We start from the raw sequence: 27,571 nt of genomic DNA, 5'->3' as shown, positions 1-27,571 counted from the left end.
GTTGAAATTAACTCCTCAATGCCTTTCAGATGAAATTGATCTAAAGAATTGTTTTATAAGGATTAATCTCATGAAGAAAAAATGGTCTCGAGAACCATATCAATTTTTTTGCATTGATATCATTTTCATCACAATTGAGCACAATTAAGCACACAAAAAAAGAAATGTACAGATGTATTGTACAGTTAAATTTTTTCTTGCATTAATACAAATTATAAAGGAGATTTTCATTGCAATGAAAATGAAATCATGCAAAAAAAACTAAAAACCTACATTTGATTTTTTTTTTGGTTGAAATGTACCTACGTTTCTCAACAGTTTTTGTGAGATTTGCCTATACTTGTTTAGACTTTCTTTATACTTATGCTACTAAAGTCAACAATGAGATGTTGAAATGTACATTTTGTAATTCATATAATATATTTTTGGAAATACATATTCCACAAATTTACTACAGGTACATTTAATGTTACAAACAATATTAGTAGGATACTAAGGAGCACTCATCTGTTCAAAAGCATTTACACAAACAAACAAAAAATAAAACTGCCCTGTCATTAAAAAAAAACATGTATTTTTGACAGTATTATAACATTAATGCAGGCTGATTTTTTTTTGGGGGGGGGGGGGGGGGGTGTTGCAGAAGATCTAAAATACTCTAATAATGTTAGCATGTACAGTATCAAGCTTTAACTCCATGTATAATGCCCACTTTTCAGACACTGATGTCAGAGCCGGTGGGCTGTACAACAGCCGTGTGGGACTTCAGAGTCACGTCTGCATACAAAACAGCCATATTCCTACAAAAATATTGCTTCTGTCAGAGAAAGTTACATCAAAGCCCCGAGCTCAAAATAATGTGGCAGGATGTGATTGGCTTCGCAGTCCTCCCCATGTATTGCTAAATCATCTGTGGAGCATGAGTTTTCTTTCGCTTTCATATTACAACTCATGATGAAATACAACTACATGGAAGTTAATATTATGAACTAAATCACAATATGAGAGAATGTACAGTGGGGACAAAAAAGTTTGAGATTACTCCTAAAAAAAGCCTCTATTTTGCGCATATATATATATATATATATATATATATAGTCGTGGTCAGAATTATTGGCACCCTTGGTAAATATGATCAAAGAAGGCTGTGAAAATTAATATGCACTGTTAATCCTTTTGATCTTTTATTTAAAAAAAATCACAAAAATCTAACCTTTCATTGGAGAATAAGAATTTAAAATGGGAGGAAATATCATGATGAAATAAATGTTTTTCTCTAATACACATTGGCCACAATTAACAGCACCCTTTTATTCAATACTTTTTGAAACCTCCATTTGCCAGTTTAACAGCTCTAAATTTTCTCCTATAATGCCTGATGAGGTTATGATGCCATGTGTCTAAACAAAATGTCCAGGACCTCCAACAGAAATATAGGCCCACAACATCAAAAATACAGCAGTATATTTCATTGTACACATGGGGTACTTTTTATCCCTGTGTTCACCAAACCCATCTTGAGTTTTTGCTGCTAAAAAGCAAATTTTTTAGTTTCATCTGACCATAGAAGCCAGTCCCATTTGAAGTTCCAGTCGTGTCCGATAACTGAATATGCTGGAGTTTGTTTTTGGATGAGTGAGGAGAATTTTTCTTGAAACCATGAACAACATGTGGTGATGTAGGTGCTGTTTGACAATTTGTTTTTTAAAGGTTTTCTGACCCCGAGACTCAACTTTCTTCTGCAGTTCTCCAGCTGTGGTCCTTGGAGAGTCTTTAACCGCTCAAACTCTCCTTCTCACTGTGCATTAGGACGATATAGACATGTCCTCTTCCAGGCAGTTTCGTAATATTTTATGTTGATTGGAAATTCTTAATTATTGCCCTGATGGTGGAAATGGGAATTTTCACTGCTCTAGCTCTTTTCTTAAAGCCACTTCACTAATTTGTGAAGCTCAATTATCTTTTGCTGCACATCAGAAATATATTCTTTTGTCTTTTCTCATTCTGATGGATGATTAAGGGAATTTGGGCTTTGTTTTCCCTCCTATTTATATTTCTGTGAAACAGGAAGCCATGGCTGGATAATTTCATGTTCATAACCCCCCTGGAGTGCTCAAAATTGTAAATATGAATGGGAATATACTTCAGAGATATTTTACTCATAAGAATTTCTAGGGGTACCAATAATTGTGTCCAACGTGTATTTGAGAAAAACATTTCATAATGAGATTTTCCCCCATTTTCAATTGTTCAAAAAAAAAGTTCCCAAACAGTATAATAAATGACTTCGTTTCCTCATGTAATTCAAGCAGTGTTACTCTGTCTGACTGTCTTTCCATTCCTCCTGACTGTTCTCCTCTTCCTCCTGGAAAAGTGAGGATGGGTCTGTCTGGTCTTTCAGCATCTTTACCCCTGTGAAAAGAAGAGATTTGGCCAAGAGTCAACTTTCACCTTTCCATAACACAACAAGTGTGACTCTTAAACCATCCCGTTCACACAAAAGCTTACTATATGAACCTAAACCTTATTAACAATATAGGCCTATGAATAACCCGATGTCAATCCCCTTCCCCGTTCTCGCTCTAGATTACCTGGTTGTAACCACAGTGGCATTAATAACAGTGGAAATAATTTTCTTAGTTTACGTAACAAGATTGCAGCCAAATTTTAGTTAACCAATAGCAGAACAACCGGAAAGTGATTTATTTGAGAATATACAGTAAAACTGACAGGCGCAGCTTAGACAGCTCATATCTCCAAACTGTACAGCAAGTAACCGAAACTACAAATTAAAATGCGTGACAATGCAGTGGGTGGAGCATGCAAGAAAATAGAAGAGGTTCGCTTTAAATTTACGGCCGAGAATTCGATTATACTGATAACGTTAAATAAACGAAATGTCTGTGAAGATTCTGTAAATTCTGTTCTTTGGAACTTTCTATGTATGAAAGAATCCTGAAAGAAAATGTAGCATAGTTTCCACAAAAATATTAAGCAGCACAACAGTTTTCAACATTGATAATAATAAGAAATGTTTCTTGAGCAGCAAATCAGCATATTAGAATGATTCCTGAAGGATCATGTGACACTGAAGACTGGAGTAATGATGCTGAAAATTTAGGTGTCTTCGACTTAATACAGCGCTGCGTAGACCGGTCGTGTATGACATCAAAGTAACGCGAGAGTGATAAGAGAACAGACTACTACTTATGCTTTCGAATCACGATACTTTGATGTTATACTTCGATCGGCCTGTGTAGCGCCACTTCAACACTTTTTAGCTTTGTCATCACAAAGTTCTTTCAAACTTTAATAATATTTAACAATATTAGCCTTGCAGAGCAAAAGAGATGAACTTTTGAACGACAGCATACATTCAAAATACAGGATTGACTGTATTCTGTTGCTTTGTGCATGTGGCATTGGATTCTCTTTTGCTCAAGCATCTTTATAAAATACCAACATGAACATATGGTCCAACAAAATCGAAACTTTGTCCTACATGTCATGTTTCTGCAGTATTAGGCTATGTATTATGTGCTTCTGATCTGGTCCTACCAGGGACGAAGGGTGGCTGGTGCTGGTACGGTGTGTCTTTGCGCCGTGGTGACAGGTCTCCGGGTTCCTCAGACAGTGTGTCCAGGTGTTTTTGAGAGAGTCTCGGAGGATGTTGACTCTCTCGTTCCTCTTGCTGGCTATCGCTGTGCTCTCTACCTGCAGGACGAACACAGCGTGAGTCCCAGCATGCACCTGTCCCAGTGTGACCTGACTTACCCATCTAGAGCCAGTTGACTAGACTAAGGTAGTTCAAAGTTTGATTGCGATCATCTTGATGCAGAAGAATATAGATGATTAGGAGGATACGATAAGCCCTTTTCTTAAAGGTGAAGAATTTTTTTTTTTTTTAGCAAACCCAACTGCAGAATAAATTTTTGTTTTTAGTTTTATCTTTCATCTGGACAAAATTGTTGATCTTTGTAATGCACTTTCACATTAAAAAATAGACAAAGTTACTGCTCATATCTACTTCAAAGGGGAAAGACCAACATGTTATGACATATTTTCAAATCAGCACTAAAATCTGACATTTTGAATAGTCTCTTAAAAAAACAATGCCTTTATTAAAAAGCTGAACTGAAAAGCAGGACTTTAATTTTTACAGTTGCCATATTAATTGAGGTGATTTTTCCCAATTATTTTTCTTCTCTTTCCACAGAGAAGAGAATCTGGTTTGCTGCTGCTAGTATGCACAGAAATGACATTCTTCACCTTTAAGCCTCATTACATGTATTATAGCAAAATAATGCATAGCGTGCTGCAAGGATGACATATTTTTGTAGGCCAAAACCTAGAAATGAGTTTGCATTTTAGTACTTTTAGGTGTTTCCACTGTCCTGAAGCCAATGCATTTTTTGAATTGGTTTTTGGTTAATTGGATAAGATAAGGTTTGTAGTTAACGCAAGATATTTTAGTGTTTTATTCTACAACATAAAATACATGAGTTATACCTCCTTGTGATTTTTTTACTTGTCTTGAAAAAGTTGGTTGCAAAAAAAGTGGCTAAACGGGACTTCTGAAGTTGTCAGGGACATTAAACATCCTCCCAACAAAGAGGTAAACTCATCGACTCAGTAGTCACTTTTACAATCACGCTGTTTATATTCACACTCTTGCAAACTATTCTAACTTTCAGGGATTTAAAAAAATAAAAATAAAGATCTAAATAATTGCAGAAGCATAATGGTGGTGACGTTGAAGTCAAGCAACCTTGGTGTAGTTTATAGTAGCTTTTTACTTAAAAAAAAAAAGTTAATTTGTGAAGATTATCATGATGATCAAATCATGTAAGAATTATAAACTTTTTTTGGTTACAGATCTGCAATAATCCAAAAGCCAATGGAACAATTCTATTGGGTTTTTGTTGAGGGAATCAGGGTGACGCTAACTTACAAAAATGCCTACCAAAATACATCATCACTGCAACGCTTTATTCAGTCTTCATTTATTTATCTAAGATTGGGACATTTTGGAAGTGGGAGATGAAAAACCAAAAGGACAGTAACATTAGATAAACAGCACTTACTCAAAATTATTTACATCATTCCTTATTTTTTTTTTTTATTTCAAGCTCCAAAAAAGTTTATTTCATTGTCTCTACTTCACAAGTAAATCCAAACCCATAAAGAAATTATTACAGCTGATCTGAAAGTGCCAAAAATATGCTGCCCGCATTTCACAGATATACATATTGGAAATATTTCAAATGCCATTTTATCAAATAGAAAAACAAACAGGACAGATCATTTTAGTACAGAGTTCAAAGTGAAGAACAAGCATTTCACTTCACACAAATAAAACTGATTATAAGGAAGTCATCACTGGTACTTAGAAAGAGGTGAGAAAGTACAATGCGTGAATTTAGAGAAAGCATGTCTTCTTATTCAGAGTCCAAAGAGTGGAGGGGACAGTAAATGTTTAGGAAGGGTCTACGGTGTGCCAGGTACGTTATTACGGCTATCGAGAGACAGATGAAGGACTGCTCAAGTTTTTCTGCTCACTTCCTGAGGTGTCTGCTTTGTCTCCTGTATATGAATGTACAAAACAATGGAAGTAATAATATTCAAAATAATAATAGAACAAAAATAAGAATTTAACAAAAAGTGGAGAGACAAAAAAAGTCTTGTCAGTAGACTGCAGCAGATTTTGCAATGATACAATTAAACAATAAATGTATCAATTTAATTGGTAATATTTGATAAAAAAAATTAATGTTAAAAACATTTTCATGATATCCACTTACATTAAACCACTGCATAAAATAAACCTATGCATTATATATATATATATATATATATATATATATATATATATATATATATATATATATATATTTATTATTATTTTTTTTTGATAATACTAAACGTTTATATTTCCAGCAGGGTTTTTTTAGTTAATTAAAACTGAAACATTTTTGTTATGTGAAAAAAAAATAAAAAAAATTACTGTACGTATATATTTTAGCTAGTTGCCAATTTACCATTCTAATTTAGTTTAACTTGATGTACTAAAATAAACTACAAAGTGCTAAAACTTTAACTAAAATACATACAAACTGATTCAAAATATTATAATAAACAATAGTATCTCAATGATACTAAAGTAACACTGGTTTCAAGATATCATTGTTAATAATACCATGCTTAATTTCTAAATTATTACTGATGAACCATGAATTTACGGAAACAGAGTGATTTTTTCATAATTAAATTATTTTAAAAGGTATTATTTAAATGCAGTAGTTTTGTAAAAGTTTTAATCGAATAAATTGAAATAACTTAATGATTTATTTAATTGATTTCATTATTTCATTTAGAGTACATTGGTCCTCCATAATTCTCTGCACAGATTTATTTTAACCTGATTTTAATATATTTACAAGTGAGGGATTGTTACATGTACTTTCCTAGCTACCTGTATATTGTTCAAAGGAACGATATTATCACTGCGTCCCATTTTTTGTTCTGGACTTACCCCCAGCCCCACTGCTGCCTGGCTGCCCCTCAGTACTGACATAAGTCTCATTGCCATTGGGCTCTGAGCTGTTGTGATTGGCCCACTGAGCTTCGTTGGCAAAATGCTGTGCTGTGATTGGACTGGGCGTGTCTGGGCTGTCAGAGAGCCCCGCCTCCTGCTGCTCCTGCCTCTGAAAGTGCTGCTCCACCACCAGCTGCAGCTCTGCACTCAACACAGGACACACAGCACAGCGCCACACAGTGGCCACAGGCTATCAGCACAGGCGTGCATTGTGCAGAACAGTGTGAGACCTCCGAACCCCATCCAAATGTATGACATCAAAGTAAACTCAACGGGCGTCTATGAAATGGAAAATGAATGACTTGCGAGATGTATGCATGCTGTGTATCTCAAACCAAAAAAATGTTCTAACAAAAAGACAAGTATTTAGTCATTAAAAGTATTTATTGCAACAGTTTTGTTTAAGAAGTTGGGCTTAGGGCTTGGCAATATAGCAAACAAATAAAATAAAATAATTTCTTACACAGAGTTTTACTAAAAATAATAATATTTTATAAATATTAGATTATATTAGTAATTTTAATAATATAATATAATAATAAACTTGCCAATGCTATTCTGTTTTGTGCATATTAGCAGTGAGCCACAAGACAAGTCAAAATTATGAAATTACTCTAATGACAAGCTCTTTAAGTAACATAATGGCCAAAAAATCTCATTAAAATAATGATATTCTCAGTGCTGCTTCAGTTTATTTAATCAGAAAAAAACGACCTAGGTTATGTATGTAACCCAGGTTCCCTGAAGGGAACGAGAGCTGCGTCCGGAGACGCTATGGGAACGCCATAGCGTCTCCGGACGCAGCTCGACGTTCCTGGAAGGGAACTATGAAAAATAAAATCATGAATACTCTGATGTCAGCCCAACTGGCGCTGGGTGATATATTGTTTTGATCAACAGCACTATATTTCTTGGTGACGTATCAAAGTAGAGAGCTAATGCACTGTAAGCTGATAGCTCTCTCATGAAACAGGTCTGAAAGCATCTTAAGAGCTTTCAGAAGGTTTCATCTGCAGACCTCCAAATGTAACTGTCTGATGATAATGATGCCTAACATACTCATCTTCAACATCATAATTACCAATGTGTTAAAAATGATTGTTTAAAAGAGAGAATTCATCAACTGAAATACCTTGGGAAAAAATTTAAATCAAATGAAGACAATAAATACAATAAAAACAAAAAGTAAATCAGGGAATCCTGAATAATAGACTACTGGTAACAAAATAGAACTGTGATCTACACGATAGAGCGCAACAGATATAGATGAGTTTGTTTCTTCATCAGAACAGATTTGGAGAAATTTAGAATTGCATCACTTGCCCACCAATGGATCCTCTGTAGTGAATGGGTGCCGTCAGAATGAGAGTCCAAACAGCTGATAAAAACATCACAATAATCCACACAACTCCAGTACATTGTAAAGTGAAAAGGTGTGTGTTTGTAAGAAACAAATCCATCATTAAGATGGTTTAACTTAAAACCGATTCATTGAAGAAACAAACTCCTCTACATCTTGGATGGCCAGCAATTTTTCATTTTTGGGTGAATTATTTATTTAAATATGCTTCTGTAGAAGCCACAAATCTTGAAACAAAGAAATCAAGTCTTTTTTTTCTTTTTTTGCTTCAAATCAAAATACATAATATAGTACAGTCAAACGATTAATCGCGATTATTTGCATCCAAAATAACAGTTTTTGTTTACATAATGTGTGTATACTGTGTATATTTATTATGTATATATAAATAAATACAAACACATGCATGCATATATTTAAGAAAAATATGTTATGTTTATATATTAAATATATTTATGTATAATACAAAATAAGAATATAAATATATAAATGCTTACACATGTAAATATTTTCAAAATATATACTGTATGTGTGTGCATTTATATACACATAATAAATATACACAGTACACATATATATTGTGTAAGCAAAAACTTTTATTTTGGATGCGATTACTGGCGATTAATCGTTTGACAGCACTAATATAATATTTTGATTGAACTTAGAGCTAGTTGGTTTAATTCATGGCTTTGAACTCTTAATTGAAGAGTATTTTGAAATCCCAGTAGAGAAAGTGAATGGGGAAAACACTCCCGCAATCAAGAGCACTAAAATGTGGGCGCTCAATGAACCGCTACATACACTCAGCAGTTTTACCCTGGAATGAGTTCAGCTCACCACTTTGTCGCTATCCAAAGCAATCTTCTCAAAACTTTTCACAGATGAGAGACCCCTACTTACACAAATGAGGTTCTGACACCATTGAACCATGACTAGCCCACACCAGCACAGCACACTAGCTTGGCATCACTGCAAATCAGATTGCTTTAGCTGTTTCTGCCCTCCACCGACCGAAAGGATGCTGAGTGTTCATTCAAAACTGCTCTGCCAGGCTGTCCATTTGAGGCATTCTCTAGAATGATGTATCTACCTCTCCTCCCCCCACTCCAATCAATAGCTCAAGCTAATGTGAATTTAGCAGGTCCATGCCAGGAAATGGCCTTGTCTATGAGTCAGCGAGGTGGACTCCACCGCTCTCCCTCCCCCATCTCATTGTCTTAAAACCTCGACTTTGTCGCAAGCGTGGCCTGGCGGACAGTGCACATGTTCTGGCATGTTGCACGGTGGCACTTTTGTGCAGATGACCCGAGTTTGAATCCAGTGTGGCTAATTTCCTGCTCTCTACTGCCCTTGTCATTGACAAAAAATAAGCAATCTACTCTACTCTTAAGATTGCATGTGCACTGATAAAAAGTGATTTCTGAAGAAAGATCACACATGTGTCACATGTGACATCGCTTGGTGGCAGGGTTTCTTCAGGTTTTATGAAAGTAAATTTAAGATTTTTTTAAAGACCTTTTCAAGATCAAGTAAAGAAAATTTAAGGAATAAATTGAAGGGAACAAAATACGTTTTCTAAATGTAAATGTCTAGAGTGCACACAATGAGTTGCATTAGCAATACTTCATAGTTTGAAAATACAACTTTCAACCTGAATTTTCAAATTCATTAAATTAAAATGATTCACTTAAATTCTTAAGGCTTAAATAGCTCTGCTCCCAACCACTAAAATACTTTTACAGTAACTTCTGATCACACTGCAATCAAGTGATGTTTCCAGTGCAAATCAAGTATTCTAAAATCAAGATAAATTTACTTGAGAAACATAGTGATAAGAAAAGAAGTCTTGGCTTTTTTTAATCATCAAACTAATCAAAATGAAGAGAGATTATGATTAGAACAAGAAGAATACCTGCCAACAGGCTCAGAAAAGTCAACTTAATTAAAAAGGAAAACAAGCATATCCCATTAACAGATATTTGTTCTTGTTTTAAGCATAAACTCACCTAAGTTTTGGAAATTTCTCAGGAAACAAGATCATATCTTCATTTTGCATTTCAAGTAAAAAGCATCTTAATTTAAGGATGTTTAGATTTTGGAAGATATTAATTTTTTAGCAATTTTTGCAATTTAAGCAATTTAAGACTTTCTGCTCTGATTTAAATCCTTTTTAAGGCTTAATTTGCGGGAGAGCTTTTTGATGCATTTTGAGAAACCCTGAGTGGAAACCCCACAAGAAAAGAGAAACAGTGGCCACATACACACTGAAAAACTTTAAGAGTGACAGAATCATTACAAAATTAGATTCAACATTCTATAAACTGCATAAACATAAATAAATTGCAAATAAAATAACGGCAGCTGAAAATAAGGAAGGAGTGAACAATAAATGAAGTGCTTTTTGATAGGAAAACTAAAATTTTAATCAAATCTGAAAAGCTGTTCACTAGATGTATTGCCATGATCTGTGCAAAAGACTTTACTTTGAATTAAGTCACTGCTTATAATGGACAAATATTTCAGATTCAAATAAAAATGGTGTTTAATGAAGAACTATGAATGGACACAGGCAGTGTATTGTATGTTGTACTGTGGGTTTAAAGTCTGAGACCACATTGAAAATCAGGCATTCAGAATTGAATTTTAACCCATAAATGTTTGGGATTATTGAATTTTTAAAACACTGAAACATTCTAAATAAGGCATTTTTAAAATTCTGCAGTATTTCTAGGCTATTAATCAAATCTGTGACAATGATCATGTGATTCTTAGATGTTCTTTCTTTTGTTGGAGCTCAAGATGCTCTTTGGATGATTCTCAAATCATGCTGGGAAAAACAGATGCATCTTCACTAGTGTACTCAGACTTTGGACCTCACTGTACGTGGTTAAGAGCGGAGGAACTGTATTAATATCAGCGACTGATCTATAAGCACGTGCAGTGCGAGTAGTCTGTTGAGTGGGATGCATGTGTGGGTCATTGAATGCAAAACGCCGCCTCCATCGGTGAAATATGTAGTGTGAATGTTAATGGAGAAAATGGCATGACTGAGTAAGTGTACTGTGGATCATACTGTACACACAGATGGCATAGACATATCATTCCTACTATGCAGTAACTTTTCATTGCCTTCATATATTATTTTTTAAAGATTTAAATCATATTAGTAATCACAATTAGGAGGGAATTTTACATAATTTCAATAGAGATTTATTTCATAATTTACACCCCTGATAATAAATAACTTATAACATGAAAAAGCTGGAGTATTATTTAGAACTAATTCAAATGTTTCATTTTTTAAAACAAAATATGTTTTCTTTTTTTTTTACTGAAACTCAATTCATAGATTTCTTTTCTGTGTCACGTCCAGAATCACTTTCCATCTTGTTAGTCCTTTCTGAAATCCTTTTAAGTAACAAAAATCAGCTCCTGAATTACATAATATAATTTTGGAGGGAAAACAGCAGCACAAACATCAATAAGTTTATGTACCATCAATAAAAAAGTACCGGGGTTTTTATCATTAAATAAACCAAAAACTAAAACCATGATATATATCTGTATATAGCTAATATGAGTAATTTTACTTCAGCAAATAAAAACATTTCTGATTTTTGTTTAAAGCTAAAATAATGAAAACAAAATACTATAAAACCTAATAAAAACTATATACTTAAAAAAAAAAAGAAAAGAAAAAGCTAATAAAGATGCCAAAGACTACTAAAACTTTAACTAAAATAAAAAAAATAAAAAAATAATGAATATTAACAAAAAATGTAATATAACAGTATAGAAATTATCAATGGATTTGATGAAAGCTGTTATGTTCCGTGCATCAGAATCCGACAATCTTTATTTGCCAAGTGTCCAAATAAGTAAGATTAAGAATAAAAAAGCAGTATAAAAATGAAAAATAATATACATGTAATGGAGTAAGCAGAAGACTTATGTACAGATGTGCACATTATAAATATAAATGATATGGCAATAATAATATATTATAAATATATTTACTCATATTAACTGTATAAATCTAAATATTAATTGGGTTGTTTGAATCTAAAACAATCCATTTTGACTGATACTGTACAGTTACAGTATAAAACAGTATGATAAAACTAGTATACAAAGGTATAGAAAAATATCAAATGTAAGCTAATGTAAGCTCCCATCATCCAGTTAATTTCTTGTAATTGTATAAATAATTAAGTTATACATATTAAATTTCAGGTTTCTGAGTTTGGCCTTTATTCTGAAAATCGGGTCCTTTTATAGAAATACTAAATCATGACAAAAGTATATTTGTGTTTTCAAATGTTATCGAACTCAAATGGTACTGCATAACAGGAATGAATCAGAAGGTGTGGTTACGTAAGAGTCTGAAACGTCACATAATATGCAGATGGTGTACTGCATATGGCTGGATGCAGGCCTCATACCTCTCATGGTCGGTGGCGTGTAGACGCTCTGTTTCCTCTGGGCTGGAGACAGCTGGGCACTCTGGGCCTAGCGTGGACAGTGGAAAAGCACAGCGTGAGAGAGGGGATCTGATTTCACGCAGACTCTATTTCAGGAGCTTTGCTCCAGCAGGTAATCAATGACAACTGCATCAGAGCTCCATCCATCTCATAGCAAGCCCTCCGCTGAGCATCATAGAGAGCTCTGCAGAGAAGCAGCCGGAGGCTTAGCTTACATACCGCCACATCCACTAAGACGGCTGAAAAGAACACCGTGTGATGTCTGATATAGTGATGGTGGAGACAGGAGTGAGGGAGATCAAATCTAATGCTCATTTTAAGTGCTAGGGTTAATCTCTCGTCTCTGTTATTGCTTTAGATACAGTACTCACCTCTGTTTGATTGCTTGTAGTCTGCTTGTCATCTCCTGAAGGGGAAAAATAACAGGGGGAATTACTTCTAATACCATTTTAATGCTTTAGAAATGTAGCTACAAAGAAAAACTTTATTCTTAAATTTATACTTTAAAAGTTTTAAAAGTAACAATAAATGCATTTACATTGTTGCAAAGAATTTCTATTTCAAATAAATGCTATTTGAACTGATCGATCAATCAGAACACTGGGGTTTTGACCAGCTAAAAAATGGTATTAATCAGTTATTTCTATCTTTGGCTGTAGTGTGTCAGTAGGAAATATCTGTTTACATTTCCATTCCAGTCTGTCTGGAATGACACGAAGAAACAGAGCAAACTGAGACAGACTAAATCCAGAAGAACTGTGGCAACATCTCCAAGATGCTTCAAGAAACATACCTGCAAAGCTACAGTACTTTTAAAAGTTTTATGCACTTGTGTAAAAATGCTGTAAAATGAGGATGCTGTCAAAAATAATGCCATAAATCGATTTGATTTATAAATGAACTTCTATTAACTAAATTAAATCAACATTTGGTGTGACCATCCTTTACGTTTAAAGCAGCTTTTGCCCTCGGTGCACTTAGTTTTTCAGGAAGCTTTGCAGGTATGTTTCTTGAAGCATCTTGGAGATGTTGCCACAGTTCTTCTGGATTTAGTCTGTCTCGGTTTGTTCTGTTTCTTCATGTCATTCCAGACAGACTGGATGATGGATGATCAGATCTCTGTGTGGAGCACTGGCTGTTGTCAGACTCCTTGTGCAAACAAAAGATCTCACTGGATTATTACAATTAATGGCAATATGAATGTTTGGAAATGTAAACTGATATTTCATTCTGACACACTACAGCAAAAGACAGAAATATCTGATTTAAAAAAGATTTTTTATCTGGTCAAAATACTAATGTTCTAATAATTTGGCCACCAATGTACATATATATATATAAACATACATATATACATATACATATACATATACATATATATATATATATATATATATATATATATATATATATATATATATATATATATTAATTAATGTGACTTGTAGGGGGCATATATACAGTACTGTTCAAAAGTTTGCATGAAATTAATTATTTTATTTAGCAAGGATGCATTAAATTGATTAAAAGTGACATTAAAGACATTTATACAAAAGCTTTCTATTTCAAATAAATGTTGTTTTCAACTTCCTATTCAATAAATAATGCTGGAAAATACCGCTTTTCCACAAAAATGACTGTTTTCAGCACTGATAATTATTTTTTCTTGTGCACCAAATCAGCAAACTAGAATGACATCCAGATTCATCCAAATCTAAAGTATGAACAAATATTCTTCCAACGTTTTGTCTGAAACATTTTTAGGTGTTTCAGACAAAACACTTATTTTTTCTAAGTGTTAAGTGTCAATACTTGTTTCAGGATATTTAAAGAACATTTAAAATGAACATTCACATAATGTTTGCAAAATGAATAAATAGACTGTTGCCTTAATGTTCACATAAGCAAAAAAAAAAAACATTTATCTTAGCTGCAATGTAACAAATTTGTTGTTTTAGTTCAGGGACCACAACACGTTTTTTAACATTCGAAGAGTCACATCTAATCTGTAAGACTGGGTCACTTCTGCGTGCTTCATTTCTCCTGAATTTCTATCTCCACAAATTCTGTTAAAGGACACTAAGAGCAAAGCCAAATTTAGACCAATTATATCTTGATTCAAGAATGGAATGCGTTAGGCAACTAACAAAATTTGATTTTACATTCCACTCCCAAGTTTCTTTTTCATAATGCAAAACTGCTTTTAGGAAGCCGACCCATTTCTTTCTGCGACTGCACTGAGGCTTATACATTATTTCAGATGTTCTGAAATGAAGGGCTATTTGTTCATTTCAGGACTTGAAAGACCAATTTATCGTCCAGGGTCATCATGTTTCTTTCAGAGCATCTTACAATTTCATGCATGCTCTCAAAGCTTATGTGTCTTCACTGTAAAAAAAAACAACTCAAAAATTTGGTGAAGCTGGTTGCCTTAAAATTTTAAGTTGGCTCAACATTTTGTTTTTACAGTGTTGAGTTTTACTCTGTCATCCCTGCATGAAGTGTTTGGAGCCCATGGACTCCAAATGATTTCTGGAATGTTCAACCTTTTTTAAATGGTGGATTTTTTTCAGTGAGGACTGGAACATTTGCAATCTAGTATAATTGGAAGGTTGTTATTGCTGTAGTTTCAATAAAACAGAATCATCAAATTATTCTTTATCATTTTGTCACGGAATTTATTCCACAGAATTATTTTTCTCAGATAAAAATGTTTTATTTAATACATTTTTATTTCATGTTTTTGAAAGGAATCTCTAATGATCACATTTATTTGATCAAAAATACAGTAAAACAGCAATTTTGTGACTACATTTTTAACTAAAATTTAAAAGAACTGTTTTTTTTTATGTATATTTTAAAATGTATTTTATTCCTGGAATTTATTCAGTGGCATTACTCCTTCCTTCAGAATTCCTTCTAATATGTTAATTTGGAACTAAATATTGAAAATAGTATTTTTGTGGAAACCATTTTCCTTTTTTACATGATTATTTGTTTAATAGACAGTTGAAAACAACAGCATTTGAAACAGAAATATTTTGTAACAGTATAAATGTCTTTACTGTCACTTTTGATCAATTTAGTGCATACTTGTTGAATTAAATATTAATTTCATGATAAAAAACATACTGGCCTAAAACTTTTGAACAGTAGTAAATATTTGCCACCAAAATATCTTCAGATGTTACTGCATTAAAATGTATTAGTTAGTTGTATTTATTTAGAAGAAAAATGCACAGGACACATGACTCGATACATCCACTAAAATCAACTTAAATCATTGCAAAAATGGTTCAAATAGTCCAGTTAGTCATGACAAAATAATTTGCTTGTAAATGCCATTTAGTTTGATAATGAAATTCATATATTTTGGAGGGCCACTGTATATATTTAACATATGTGATCCTGGACCACAAAACCAGACATAAGGGTCAAGTTTTTGAAATTGAGATTTATTTAACTAAATAAGATTTCCATCGATGTATGGTTTGTTAGGATAGGACAATATTTGGCCAAGATACAACAATTTGAAAATCTGGGATCTGAGGGCGCAAAAAAATATTGAGAAAATCGCCTTTAAAGTTGTCCAAATTAAGTCCTTAGCAATGCATATTACTAATCCAAATTTAAGTTTTGATATACAGTATTTACGGTAGGAAATTTACAAAATATCTTCATGGAACATGATCTTTAATTACTATCCTAATTATTTTTGACATAAAAGAAAAATCTATAATTTTGACCCATACAATGTATTGTTGGCTATTGCTACAAATATACCTGTGCTACTTAGTTTTGTGGTCCAGGGACACATTTACTGAATTGTTTTGAATGTAGTCTATGTTTTGTATTGTACTTTCATACAATGAAAACTATTATGTAGTCCAAGGACTGTATGCACCACTACTGGACTGACGTTACACTTGTTTAAGGTGGAAAGAAGACTTTAAAAGCCCCTGATTTCTCTTAAAGCCACTGAGCATCTTTATCCCTTCACCTAATAGCCACTTAAGACTTTAAATGGAGTCCGAGCAAATGCTGGATTATGACTCCAGACCTGACGTTAAGTAGAATCAGAGGCACACAGTGAACCACAGTAGCCAGAAGAGCTATCTGCTTTTATGGGCCCACTGGCTCCACACACGAGGACCTTATTACAAAGACGCATCGCACAAAACGTCCCTGCCAAAGCCACAGGTTCTGCTCCATGAACGCTGCACCAAATTCCCACTCTAACCCCAATAAGCCAAGCCGCTCTTCAACTTCATCTTCTGCTCGCGGTTACGCGGTGCCCAGTTTATGACAAGCAGCAATCGTGTGACGCAAGTTCATAAAGCTTCAAAAACTTTCTTTATAAGGGACCAATTCCAAGTGTTTTGGATCAGAGGAAGAAATGCCAGCCAAACAAAGAGGTGCTTGTTTTGTGAATGCAGCTCTGTGCATCCCACCTCCTCAACACGCCCCTGCGATCTACATCCAAAATCAGCAGGGGAAAATAGGCAGCCGTTCTCCGCGCACAACCGCAACGCCACAACAACCACCCAGCGATCATCTGCATTAATCAGGAAAAACAAACATCTCTGAAATTAACAGCACTTCCCAGTCATTTGTCAGGTTTGAATGGCTTTGCTGGAGAGCATGTCATCTCTGTTGAGTAAGACCTGGCAACCGACGGGAGACAATAAACGCTCTTAGTCAAGAGAAGCTTGTGAGCTCATAACAAGGCCCTCTTCTCCAGCAAAACTGGCAGATGGCAATGCTGGCTCCAGCGAGGAGGTTTAGTTAAGCTTTATCAAGAAAACCAGCCATCTCTGCCAAGTCAAACACAAGAGTATGGGCACATATGATCTCTGTGAGCTTCCAGCCAAGACTAGTCCTGAACACTCGGATGAGGTGGATCATTGCTATGTTTATTCACTGGTATTGAACCATTTATGAAGACACTCTGACACTGGATGTTTAAGAAAATATATCACTGATTCTTGAGACTCGGGGAAAAAAACATATCACATCTTTACCTGTCATTAGTTTTGACAATCACTGGAATGTTCAAAATACATATAAACCACTTCATTTTATTATATTTATGGTTTATTTTTAGCAAAATTATGACATTAAATATCACTCACAACCCCAAACATCACCTCAAACCAATTCTTTGTACATATTAAAAATAATATAATATAATATTTAAAAACATTACTATGTTAAAAAGTTTAATGTAAAAAAAAAAAAAAAACTGTTTTATAATGTTTCACAGGTTTGTGGTCTGTCTCTATTTTTGTAAATATTGCCAGGTATCTGATATATATATAGATGTATCTGATATATCTGGTGAGTTACACAATTACACATTTTTTTTAATTATATATAAGAGTGATTATTATTTTTTCTGTCACAACCATTTCAGCATATCAGCTTACATTGTAAACAAAAATGTTTGGGAATTTCACATACGTTTAGTAGGTCCTGTTAGCAATTAAATTTAATACATTTGCGATATGCAAAATAAAACGGAAAATATAATATTCTCTCTGACGGAAGTAACAGTTTAGTAGATAGAATTGAAAATCAACTGGAAACCATCATGTAACAGCAACAAATGCTAAATTTACCAGTATCACAAACTTTGTGAGGAAATTAAAGAAACAAGACCCAAACACATGAAAACCTCTGAGCATGCTGAAAAAGATTCATTCTAAACAATTCCTTAATACATAGAGTAAACTTGATTTTTCAGTTCTCTAGCCTGTTTTGTCCTAATTCTCAAAAATCACAGACGTCTGACCTCAGAGTAGCCAGTGCATTGAAATAATTCACTGTCACAACGTGAGCATATGACATTATGTGTTTTTCTGCATTCAAGTGTTTCTGGGAAGGTTCAACTTACAAGCTTGGAAGTCGCAATTACAATTTGATGCGTTATAGATTTTTGGTCTGAATAAATTGGACGCATTGAGCAATTTCATATTTCTCTCTTTTCACTTGACAAACACAGGAAGCGTTTTTAGCATTAATGCAACACTAGACCAAAGGATGCGCATTAGGTGTGGAAATGATGCTTTATCTGTGTATTTCATCATTTTCATGATGCCGCAGAGAATTATGTTATGTTTTGTCCAACAAGCCTGGCGCCTCATAAACGTAGCTAAATAAGAAGTGCTGTCTGGCGAGCTTTGTTGTTATTCTTCATCAAAATACAAAGTACATAGTAAATTATACAGACTACGTTTACAATTAAAACGTAATTATGAACTATACTAATTAGCTTCCACCTTCACTGTTTAATTTACAAGCAAAAACATTGTGATGGCATTCATATATGCCCAAATCGTGACATGACTTGAAGGCAGCATTTGTTTAGACTCTCTGGAATGGTTTCTCTACATTTACAGTGCCAAAAACCGGTTTCTCGTGTGGGCTGTTGAGTGGGATCAGGGTCGAGGTTACCGTGTTTACTGATGACGCTAATGTGCTGGCATTTCCCTCAAGTGGAAAACTTTATTGATTCAGCTTGCATGTGGAAAACATATGAACTTCCTCAGCATAATGTAGGTTTGAAAACAAAAGACCTCAGGTACTATAGACCACATGAATGTTCCATGAAAGTCTTTAGGAGCAACTACAGTATTTTACTGTACGTAAAGCCAGTTTCTGCCTCAGTGTAAAAATATAAAAAGGGTAATTGTGAGTTTTAAAATAAGAAATTAAGTGAGATAAAATGTCACACTGTGAGATTTTCAATTGTGATATAAACATTCACAATTACAGTATAAGAAAAAAGTTGTGGTTTTCAAAGCCACATTATTTGTGAGATATAAAGTTACAATTGTGATATATAGATTAACATTGAGAGATAGAAAGCCACATTGTGAGATCACAAAATCACAATAATGAAATATAGTCATAGTTACATAGTAACAATTGTGAGATATATAGTCATATTGTGAGGTATAAATTTACAATGTGAGATATATTGCAATATTTTGAGAAATAAAGCCAATTATGATATATAGTCACATTTGTGAGATATATAGTCACATTTGTGAGATATATAGTCACATTGTGAGACAGAGTCACATCATGAAAAATAAAGTCACTGTTGTGAGATTTAAAGTTATTGTGAGATATAAAGTCACACTGGGGACATATAAAATCTCATTTGGAGATTTAAATTAATACTGTGAGATATATAGTCACATATAAAGTCACTGTCGTGACGTATAAAGCCATGGTTGTGGGATATAGTCCCACTGTGAGGTACACGGTCATATTGTGAGATTTAAAGTCACATTGTAAGATATGAAGTCATCCTGGGGGATTTAAAGTCACTCTGAGAGCTATAAAGTCACATTGTGGTATGTAAAGTCTCCATGTGGGATATAAAGTCATAATTCCCTTTTTATTTACTCTGAGGCAAGTACAGGCTTCTGTATTAACCTTCTAAAGGGTCATTTGCAGATAGTAGCTATAATTGAATCTCAGCAAAATACATCCCGTCCATTTCCCAAATAACCCTGAATTACACTCATAGATAAGCCGTATCGTTCTACACTGAGGTTAAACTCAAAGTTCACCCAGAAGAGACAACACTTGAAAAAGATGAAAGAGCTACAGTGCAACGGGCCACACAGCCTGTCCGGCTGCATATGCTGACGCCATAGGTGGGTTGTTTGTGCTGATAGCGGCCTGTTGACCGTTGCCATATTCACAGCGTGTTGTGCTCTTCCGACCCAAGGCTAGATTACAGACGCTTCGACATGAAATGACCTCGTCAGACCTATCAAGTTGTCCTTTAAACCAGAAGAGCACATTTCGTCCAACAATATCATATAATGATTGTACATGAGAATTGGAGAGGGCCTATTTTCATAACAATAGAGAAATCCAAGGCTTTATGTAAACAATAGCGGAAATTCAAAAGAAATACTCCACGGCTGAAATACTATAGCAACCGAACCTTGAAAAACACCTCCAAATGATGCACAAATAGACCAACTCTTATTTGTTTTTGAAAAGAACTCATTCAAGTCATGAGTTCTAGTACTAATGCATTAGGGATGCTGATCCAGTTAACCGAAGCAAACATAATTGGAGATCTGCACAATGAGAGAATACTGAGAACTTTACCCTTAAATTACATCTTAATGAGAGACACTGTAGATTCTGAATTTAGATGCTCAGAAGGGCTATAGTTCAATAGTGCCTTGTTTGCTATGACCCAACGGTCCATGTAGGTTGAACCCACTCTTTATGTGACTACAAAGAAGCATACAACTTGTTTAATGGTTTAAGGCTCTTACCTGATGCACTGGGCTCATTGTAGATGACTAATGTGGCTGGAGTAGGTCTGCGTTTTCGAATCTGAAGAGAGAAAAAAAAAGAATTATACTAATTATACTGCCATTAACAAAAGTACCGTGCAGGTAGTAAAACCCATTTAACCGTGTTAAAATCACTATGATACACATCCTTGAGTGGCTTATCGGTTTAATTTAATGCAATGTCCTGCTGGAAAAACCCCAAGCCTAAAGTTGATTCGCTGGATTAAGCTGCTACCCGAGCCCTACCAATAGGAAAATGCCCTAAAACTCCTCTAAAACCAGTTAATAGACCAACCTGGAGACCAGCAAACCAGATTAAGCTAGTTAAAGATTTTTTGTTTGTTAATTTGTTTAGCAAAGCAGCAACATTTATATAATAATCTAATAATCTAAATGAAAATAATAGAATAATACTAATAGATCTATTTGTGCATAGGGCAGTAATATATAGTATGCTTATATTTAATAAACATTCCAAACACTTACGTATACCATGTGTGTGTATATATATATATATATGTATAAATCAGAATTTAGATTGCAGTTGTAGTACTACCATGGTAATTATTGGTACTTTTGTAAGCACTAACTGACAATAACAGATGGAATATGGGTGTAAAATGTTCATGTTGACTGATTTACCCCATGTGTCCAGACACCAGCATTTGTTGGGTGATTCACTGGGGTCAATACAATCAATTCCCTGAAGAAGGCTGCCAGGTTTAGATCACTTTTAGCCTCAACGTGCTGTCTCAACACATGTGAAACAGCATGAACTCACACACAACAATGTCGTCCAACTCCATGCGGTTTGAAATATACCTGAGTCTATTTTAAATATAAGATAACCTATAAGAATGACCCGGTGTGTGTGAGAGATTCAGGAGCCGTCACTTGACCTATCGAGCCAGTACTGCGTTCTCACAACATCAATGTTTGTTGATCGTGTACATCTGTTATCAAGCCCAGCCAACTCACTAGTTGCACGACCACAAGTTTCTCATGACCTTACTGGATGTTGCTGCATTATATGATGCGAATGCTGCTGATGACACCAAGGTAACATTATATTAAAATGGCAAAAGCTGAGCAAAAACTACTACCTATAAAAAAAAAAGACCTTGGATTAGATCTTAAAGCATCTTTCAATTTGCAGATATTATTTAATCAGGGTCAATACGCATTAATAATACGTAAAATATATGTAAAATACATAAATACAACACTTTTAACACAAAAATCCCCATACATGTTCATCATTTTAATTTGACAACAACCTTTTTAATATCTTTTAATTCTGGTGGGAGTCATGGGTTCCTCTAAAGGCAAATGATAAATGAATAAAAGTATTTCTCCTCCTGCAGGGTCAGTAAAAATCTGAACTACTAGCCTGACACATAAAATCACTGAGCCTGCATCAGACAAGGTTCTTATATATATATATATATATATATATATATATATATATATATATATATATATATATATATTTAAATTGCTCCAAGAAACAAGAGCAAACACTACCTTTACTGACAGAGAACTTGCTCAGCACAAGAGAGACTGCCACTGATTGGACAAGTCGGCATCATCATAAAATCAGCCCAGCACTTTCCTGTTATGACATTGTCAGCAACAGCACCAACATCAAACACTTTTACTGCCGGGCATGAGGCCTCACCGCTGGATGCGGATCCATCAATGAACAGCTCTACTATAGCAGGAACACAATAAGAATCTATTCTGCTGCACGAACGACAATTTTACAAAGAACAAAAAAACAGCAATTCACACTCTTTGAATTACTCCTGTCAAAATAGTCAACACAAATTTTTTTGTATTGAAATCTGACAGCAAACAGCAAATGCTTAATTCCCTCCTTGCACTGAAGTGCATGCAAAACACTATTTCATCAAGCCATTGCAGCGGCGTGCATTAAAAAATTACATATTTTCCAAGCCCTACAATCTCACTATGTACAGTATTACATCATATCATAAAACTGATTTTGGCAGCAATCTGCACAGATCTGATGCTTCAAGACAGCCTCAAGGGAGCCGAAGAGCAATGCAGGCCAGTCTCCATTAGGCACAATGCAATAAAAGAGCTTCTCTCTACTTACATGCTCGGCCGCCTGGGGATCCAACTGGCTCTGGAAGAGTGGAACGGCAAACTGAATTTTCTTAGGGCTGTTGGGCTCCATGCTGAACAAGAGATCTGACAGAGAGAGAGATAGAGACAAACTGGACCCTACTTATCAGCCCCTGTGATTTCCTCTCTCTCCTGTACGGCCCGCCTTCCTTTACTTCACGGACAAAGAGAAAGAGAGAGAGAGAATGAGCCACACAGAAAAACAGCAGAACAAATAGTCAGTCTGTCCTTCCCACATTTGTGTTGTCCCACTCACTTTGCTGTGGTCCTGTGTCCCATAAACCTCAGAGAAGCCGAGATGGCTGCAGGTCTTCTCAGTGTGAGTTTTCCGACTGCTCCGGGACACGCTCAGATCTCTCTCTGCTTTGCTGTCTCTCTCTCGCTCTCTCTCTTTCTCTCACTATCATTAGCAAGACTCAGAGCAATGCAATATAAGCCCCCACCGGGACCTGCTGATGCCCCTACATTATTTATGATCCTGATTCAGGATGCTGTCGGCAGTTTTCACATCACATGGCCGGATTTCTCTGCACGGACATGGGTAAACTGTGAGACAAGAGAATGTTCTTTATAATGTATAACAAGCTCTATCACACTGGCACTTCATTTATGGATTTTTAATTATTCAGGGATTCTTGGGAGGTGGGAATGATTCACTGTCCTGCTAAAACAGCCGTTTTATTTTTAACCAGAGCGGATGTAGTATAAATCTAGGGTTTGAGACAAAAGTGAAGCATGTTTATGATGTATAGTAATATGTAAAATATTAAATGAAGATTCCAGTACTTTTGATACAATGGATTTTTGTGGCATCTGGGACTGGCATAGGGATTCATTAAATAAAGATTGCACTCACAAAGACCAATTTCTAGCTCATATGTTTTATATTTAGCAGTACTTTCTAAGGCAAACATCACTATTTCTAGGTTTTGGTATATGAACAAAACTTGAACTATACATAAAAGGTATATTAAACTTGAGTGCACATGTTGAACTGTACTCTCTGGTCTACAGACATGATTGACAGCTCAAATTATATGGTACATTGAGGTAGATGTGTGCTATTATGTTTCTAGACTTGCATGGCAGATGATAAAACAGGCAATAAATAATTAAATTAATAAATAAATGCCATTGAATATCATAGAGAACTGGGAGTGGGATTTTTTTTTTTGGGGGGTGACTTGGGCTATAAGTAACAACAAAACATAGCCTTGGCAATCAACCACAACACCCTTTGTGCCACTGAGCTTTAAGAATGTTGTTATATATTCAGACATGAACTAGTTTTTCCACAACCTTGACATAAAGCTGACATTAAACATAGATGGAAAAACCTAAAACAAAACTTTAAAAACTAGAAAAAAATAGAAATGTTGCCTTTGTAACTAACTGAAAAAATAAGATAAGAACCAACCTTTTGATAATAAAAAGCTTTTAGCTGCAAACTGGAGCCTACCATTACAATATGTCCAATACCATTTAACCAACCGTTTTTATCATTTATTTTGACTATGGTTTATAGTTTTGAAGAAATATCTCCATTTCCTCCTTCAGGTTGTGTTTTAGACAGGCCGCAGACTAATGACCTATTTCAAAGCAGGCAGGTGGATCGATAGCAGTTATCTCATTGGCAGATGGTCCAGTGACCCGAGCAAGCAGCATAGGTGGAGTCTGTCCTGGGTTATGGTTAGGATCAATACATGGTCACACTTTGAAGAATTACAACTAATATGCCACAGTTTACTTTTATCCACAAAACAATGCCAATGCTTCTTTTTCAAGGAACTGGAGAGAATTGAGATGGAGAAAATATTTCAAGTTTAAGTGTGTGCCCTATGTGTGTATTTTAGTATTATAAATATACATATATACATATATACATACATATATATATATATATATATATATATATATATATATATATCCATTTATATATTAAATTGTGTGAATAGTTTAAAACCCTGGAGAACCCAAGAACCCTTTTCTTCTTTGGAAAATTATGAACTATGCATTAAATTACTTCTATAAGTTCACTGAACACCAAAATATCCACTTTTTAAATTTTAACCCTTTATTCCCTAATTTAGGATTAGGGCCAAATTTGACCCATTGGGCTTTAGGTGTATAACTTCACAGAATAACAATAACAAACACCGTCAATGCAAACTATTTTAAATTTAGGAAAATAATCAGTCAACCACACAGCTACATTTAACAATGTTTTTTTTTTTTTTTTGCTTTATTTGTTGCATGTTAGAACTGGATTTCAAATGTACTGCCTTATGCCACCAAATTTCCCTTTGTACGGCACCATCATCTCATCGATGGACTGTTTTTGGCGAGGAGCTATAGTCAGACATTGTCTACGAAAAGAATCCAAAAATGGTCTCAGTTTCCAAAGTCGATCCTTTTTTACTTCTTCACTGACCATTTCATTGTCTACAAAGTGAATGACTTAGAGTAGCATGTTGAATTGGTTGCGACTCATTACCTCTGCCACAGGCCCATAACGAACTTCACTGTCCCAATACTGACGTACTCCAGACATTTGAACTAATCCCATCCTGAGATACATTCCTAGAACTTGTTCCATCTCCTTTACTGAAGTGTCTACACATTTCCCTTGCTTTTGAACACTGTATTGATTGGTATGCTCAACAATATTTTCCAACATATCAAGGGAAACAAAGCGTCGAAAGTAAACCAGTGGCATGTCTGTCGCGGCATCCTGGTATGACTCAACCTGTTCACCTTGAAAGTTCACGTCAGGCAACTCAAAGCCTTTCTATCGCCAACTGTAAGTTTTTGTGGCACGATTTGGCTCCATCTGTGGGCTAGCAGTCTCGGCAAACGGCACATCTTCATCACTGGACGAGTCATTGGACGAGTCACTGTCTTGGGCAGAAGATTCACCACCATCACTTTCATGTGGTTGAAACAATTCATCATAATCGCTATCGCTGTCCAATTCAGGGCCAAAGTCACTATCATCAGCTTCAAGTTGCTCCAATACTTGTGTTACAGTGACCTTTCTCTGCTGCTTTCCCTGTCCTGAAAAGGGAGCGGCTATACTCCCTGAAAAGATATACTACTTTATTAGTCTCTGGCCCTGTACTACTGAGGTAACTTATTCAAATATATTATACAAATGAAATTATTTCAAGGCTTTAGCCAAACACAGGACTGTCACCATTCTCCATAAAAGTCACTCAAAGAACCAAAGGGTCATTTTTGACCCAACATGTTTTTGACCCATACACCCAGAGGGTCATTTTTGGCCCATCGTTTTTTGAACTAGCTCAGAGTTGCTAATTTATCCAAAAATAATATAAAACATACTTCTAGGCATTCTGCAAGCTAATACTAAATAGATTAACAAAAAATACACAATTTTACCATCCGCTGGTTTGCTGAGAAAACGATTTTGTTTGGCTAGGTTTCCAGCTCAACAAAACAGCATGTGGTCAGCCATATTATTACTACCACTCTGGCACTTGTGAGTTCAATATTCATCCACTAGGTGTCTCTATGCAGGGGCCAGAAGTGGCACTCTGGGCTTTTGATGTTAAATTTAACATTTTTTTTTTTTTTTTTTCATTTTGGGTAGCAGCAATTAACAGGGGTCAAATTTGACCCCGTGGGTTCTCCAGGGTTAAACATTTAGAGTTATCTTTTATTATTATATTTGTAGTTTTTTATTTTTATTTTAGTTTTAGTAATTTTGCTATGTGCTTTTTTTCATTTTAACTAAATTTTTAGTTTTTTATATGACTATTTATCTTAATATATTTTTCAGTTTTTCACTCTTTTAAGTTACTAAACTTATTTTCATGAATAGTTAGCTAATTTATTCCTTGATTTTTTTTAAAAATCACTAAAGCCATAGCTAAACAAATTGTTCCGAAACAGGTTTTTTTCTGTTTTTTCCGCTTGTTAAACTAGATTCAACAAATAGTATATTGTAGTCAGGAGTCAGCTGGCGTAACCTGGGGTTAGCCTGAGAAAAAAAAGGGAGTCAAAGAATCCTGAAGAAACGAACTCACATCGGGTCACCCTGTTGACCTCTGGAACAAACAGTACCAAACCACCTGACCTCACTCAAGCTTGACCTCATGACCCTTATCATCAGGAGCAGGTAATATCAGGGAGGAAATTACTGGAGCTTAGTGAACGTCATAGAGCGGAGAAGGCACAAAACAGGCACTGTTTATTACTCACGTCCCAGTGCGTCTGACAGAGCGTTATGCAAGATTTAACAGATTTCACAGCGAGTGCAATTAATCTAAACAGCAGAGGTTTGTGTCACACAAGCTGTCAAAATCATTGAGGACTGATGAAAAAGCAAAGTGATGTCATTGGACTGATCAGGTTGTCATGTCCAAGAGTCTTTGTATTCATGGGTGTTTGCCTGAAGCAAGAGGGATTGAGCGGTCGGGAAACATATCCAGCACCCTCTCTTAGACGTGGCGGTGAGTGAAATCTAATAGTGCCTGTAATAAAGTTAATTTTTCCTGACTACTGGGGGAGTCACGTGACGTGCTCTTGAACCTAGTCGCACTTGAGTAGTGCTCCGTACGTTTGGACTCTTTTTGCTGATTTTTTTCATTTTGTTTTAAGTTTTATTCATTGGTTGTGCTTTACCTGATGGCATGCAGTC

The 27,571-nt window shown here is 35.0% G+C and overlaps 1 protein-coding gene across 2 annotated transcripts; it reads right to left on the bottom strand.

Annotated features, from left to right (window-relative positions):
• Window positions 1-1,998: 1,998 nt before the first annotated feature.
• Window positions 1,999-23,030, bottom strand: LOC306876954 (protein phosphatase 1 regulatory subunit 1C-like). Of its 2 annotated transcripts, none has more exons than XM_079428425.1 (6): window positions 22,883-23,030; window positions 20,743-20,803; window positions 12,808-12,842; window positions 12,398-12,464; window positions 3,559-3,714; window positions 1,999-2,412 (listed from the first exon to the last, which is right to left on the bottom strand). In XM_079428425.1, exons 1-6 carry the CDS (start codon window positions 22,961-22,963, stop codon window positions 2,315-2,317), a joined length of 498 nt encoding a protein of 165 aa, XP_079284551.1. In that variant the 5' UTR covers window positions 22,964-23,030; the 3' UTR covers window positions 1,999-2,314. The 2 variants fall into 2 exon arrangements, with proteins under 2 accessions (XP_079284551.1, XP_079284550.1); XM_079428424.1 differs by lacking the exons at window positions 1,999-2,412; window positions 3,559-3,714 and adding exons at window positions 5,391-5,583; window positions 6,533-6,736.
• Between the last annotated feature and the right edge of the window lie 4,541 nt (window positions 23,031-27,571).

The sequence above is a fragment of the Barbus barbus genome (genome assembly GCF_936440315.1).
Source record: "Barbus barbus genome assembly, chromosome: 11".
Taxonomy (NCBI): domain Eukaryota; kingdom Metazoa; phylum Chordata; class Actinopteri; order Cypriniformes; family Cyprinidae; genus Barbus; species Barbus barbus.
This window is presented reverse-complemented; position numbering and strand designations above follow the sequence as displayed.

Coding starts and splice junctions, on each gene's coding strand:
- LOC306876954 (XM_079428424.1), bottom strand. CDS start 22,963: ATGGAGCCCAACAGCCCTAAGAAAATTCAGTTTGCCGTTCCACTCTTC. Junction 20,804..22,882: donor ATCCCCAGGCGGCCGAGCAT/GTAAGTAGAGAG, acceptor TTCTCTCTTCAG/ATTCGAAAACGCAGACCTAC. Junction 6,737..12,397: donor CACGCCACCGACCATGAGAG/GTATGAGGCCTG, acceptor TGTTGAGTGCAG/AGCTGCAGCTGGTGGTGGAG.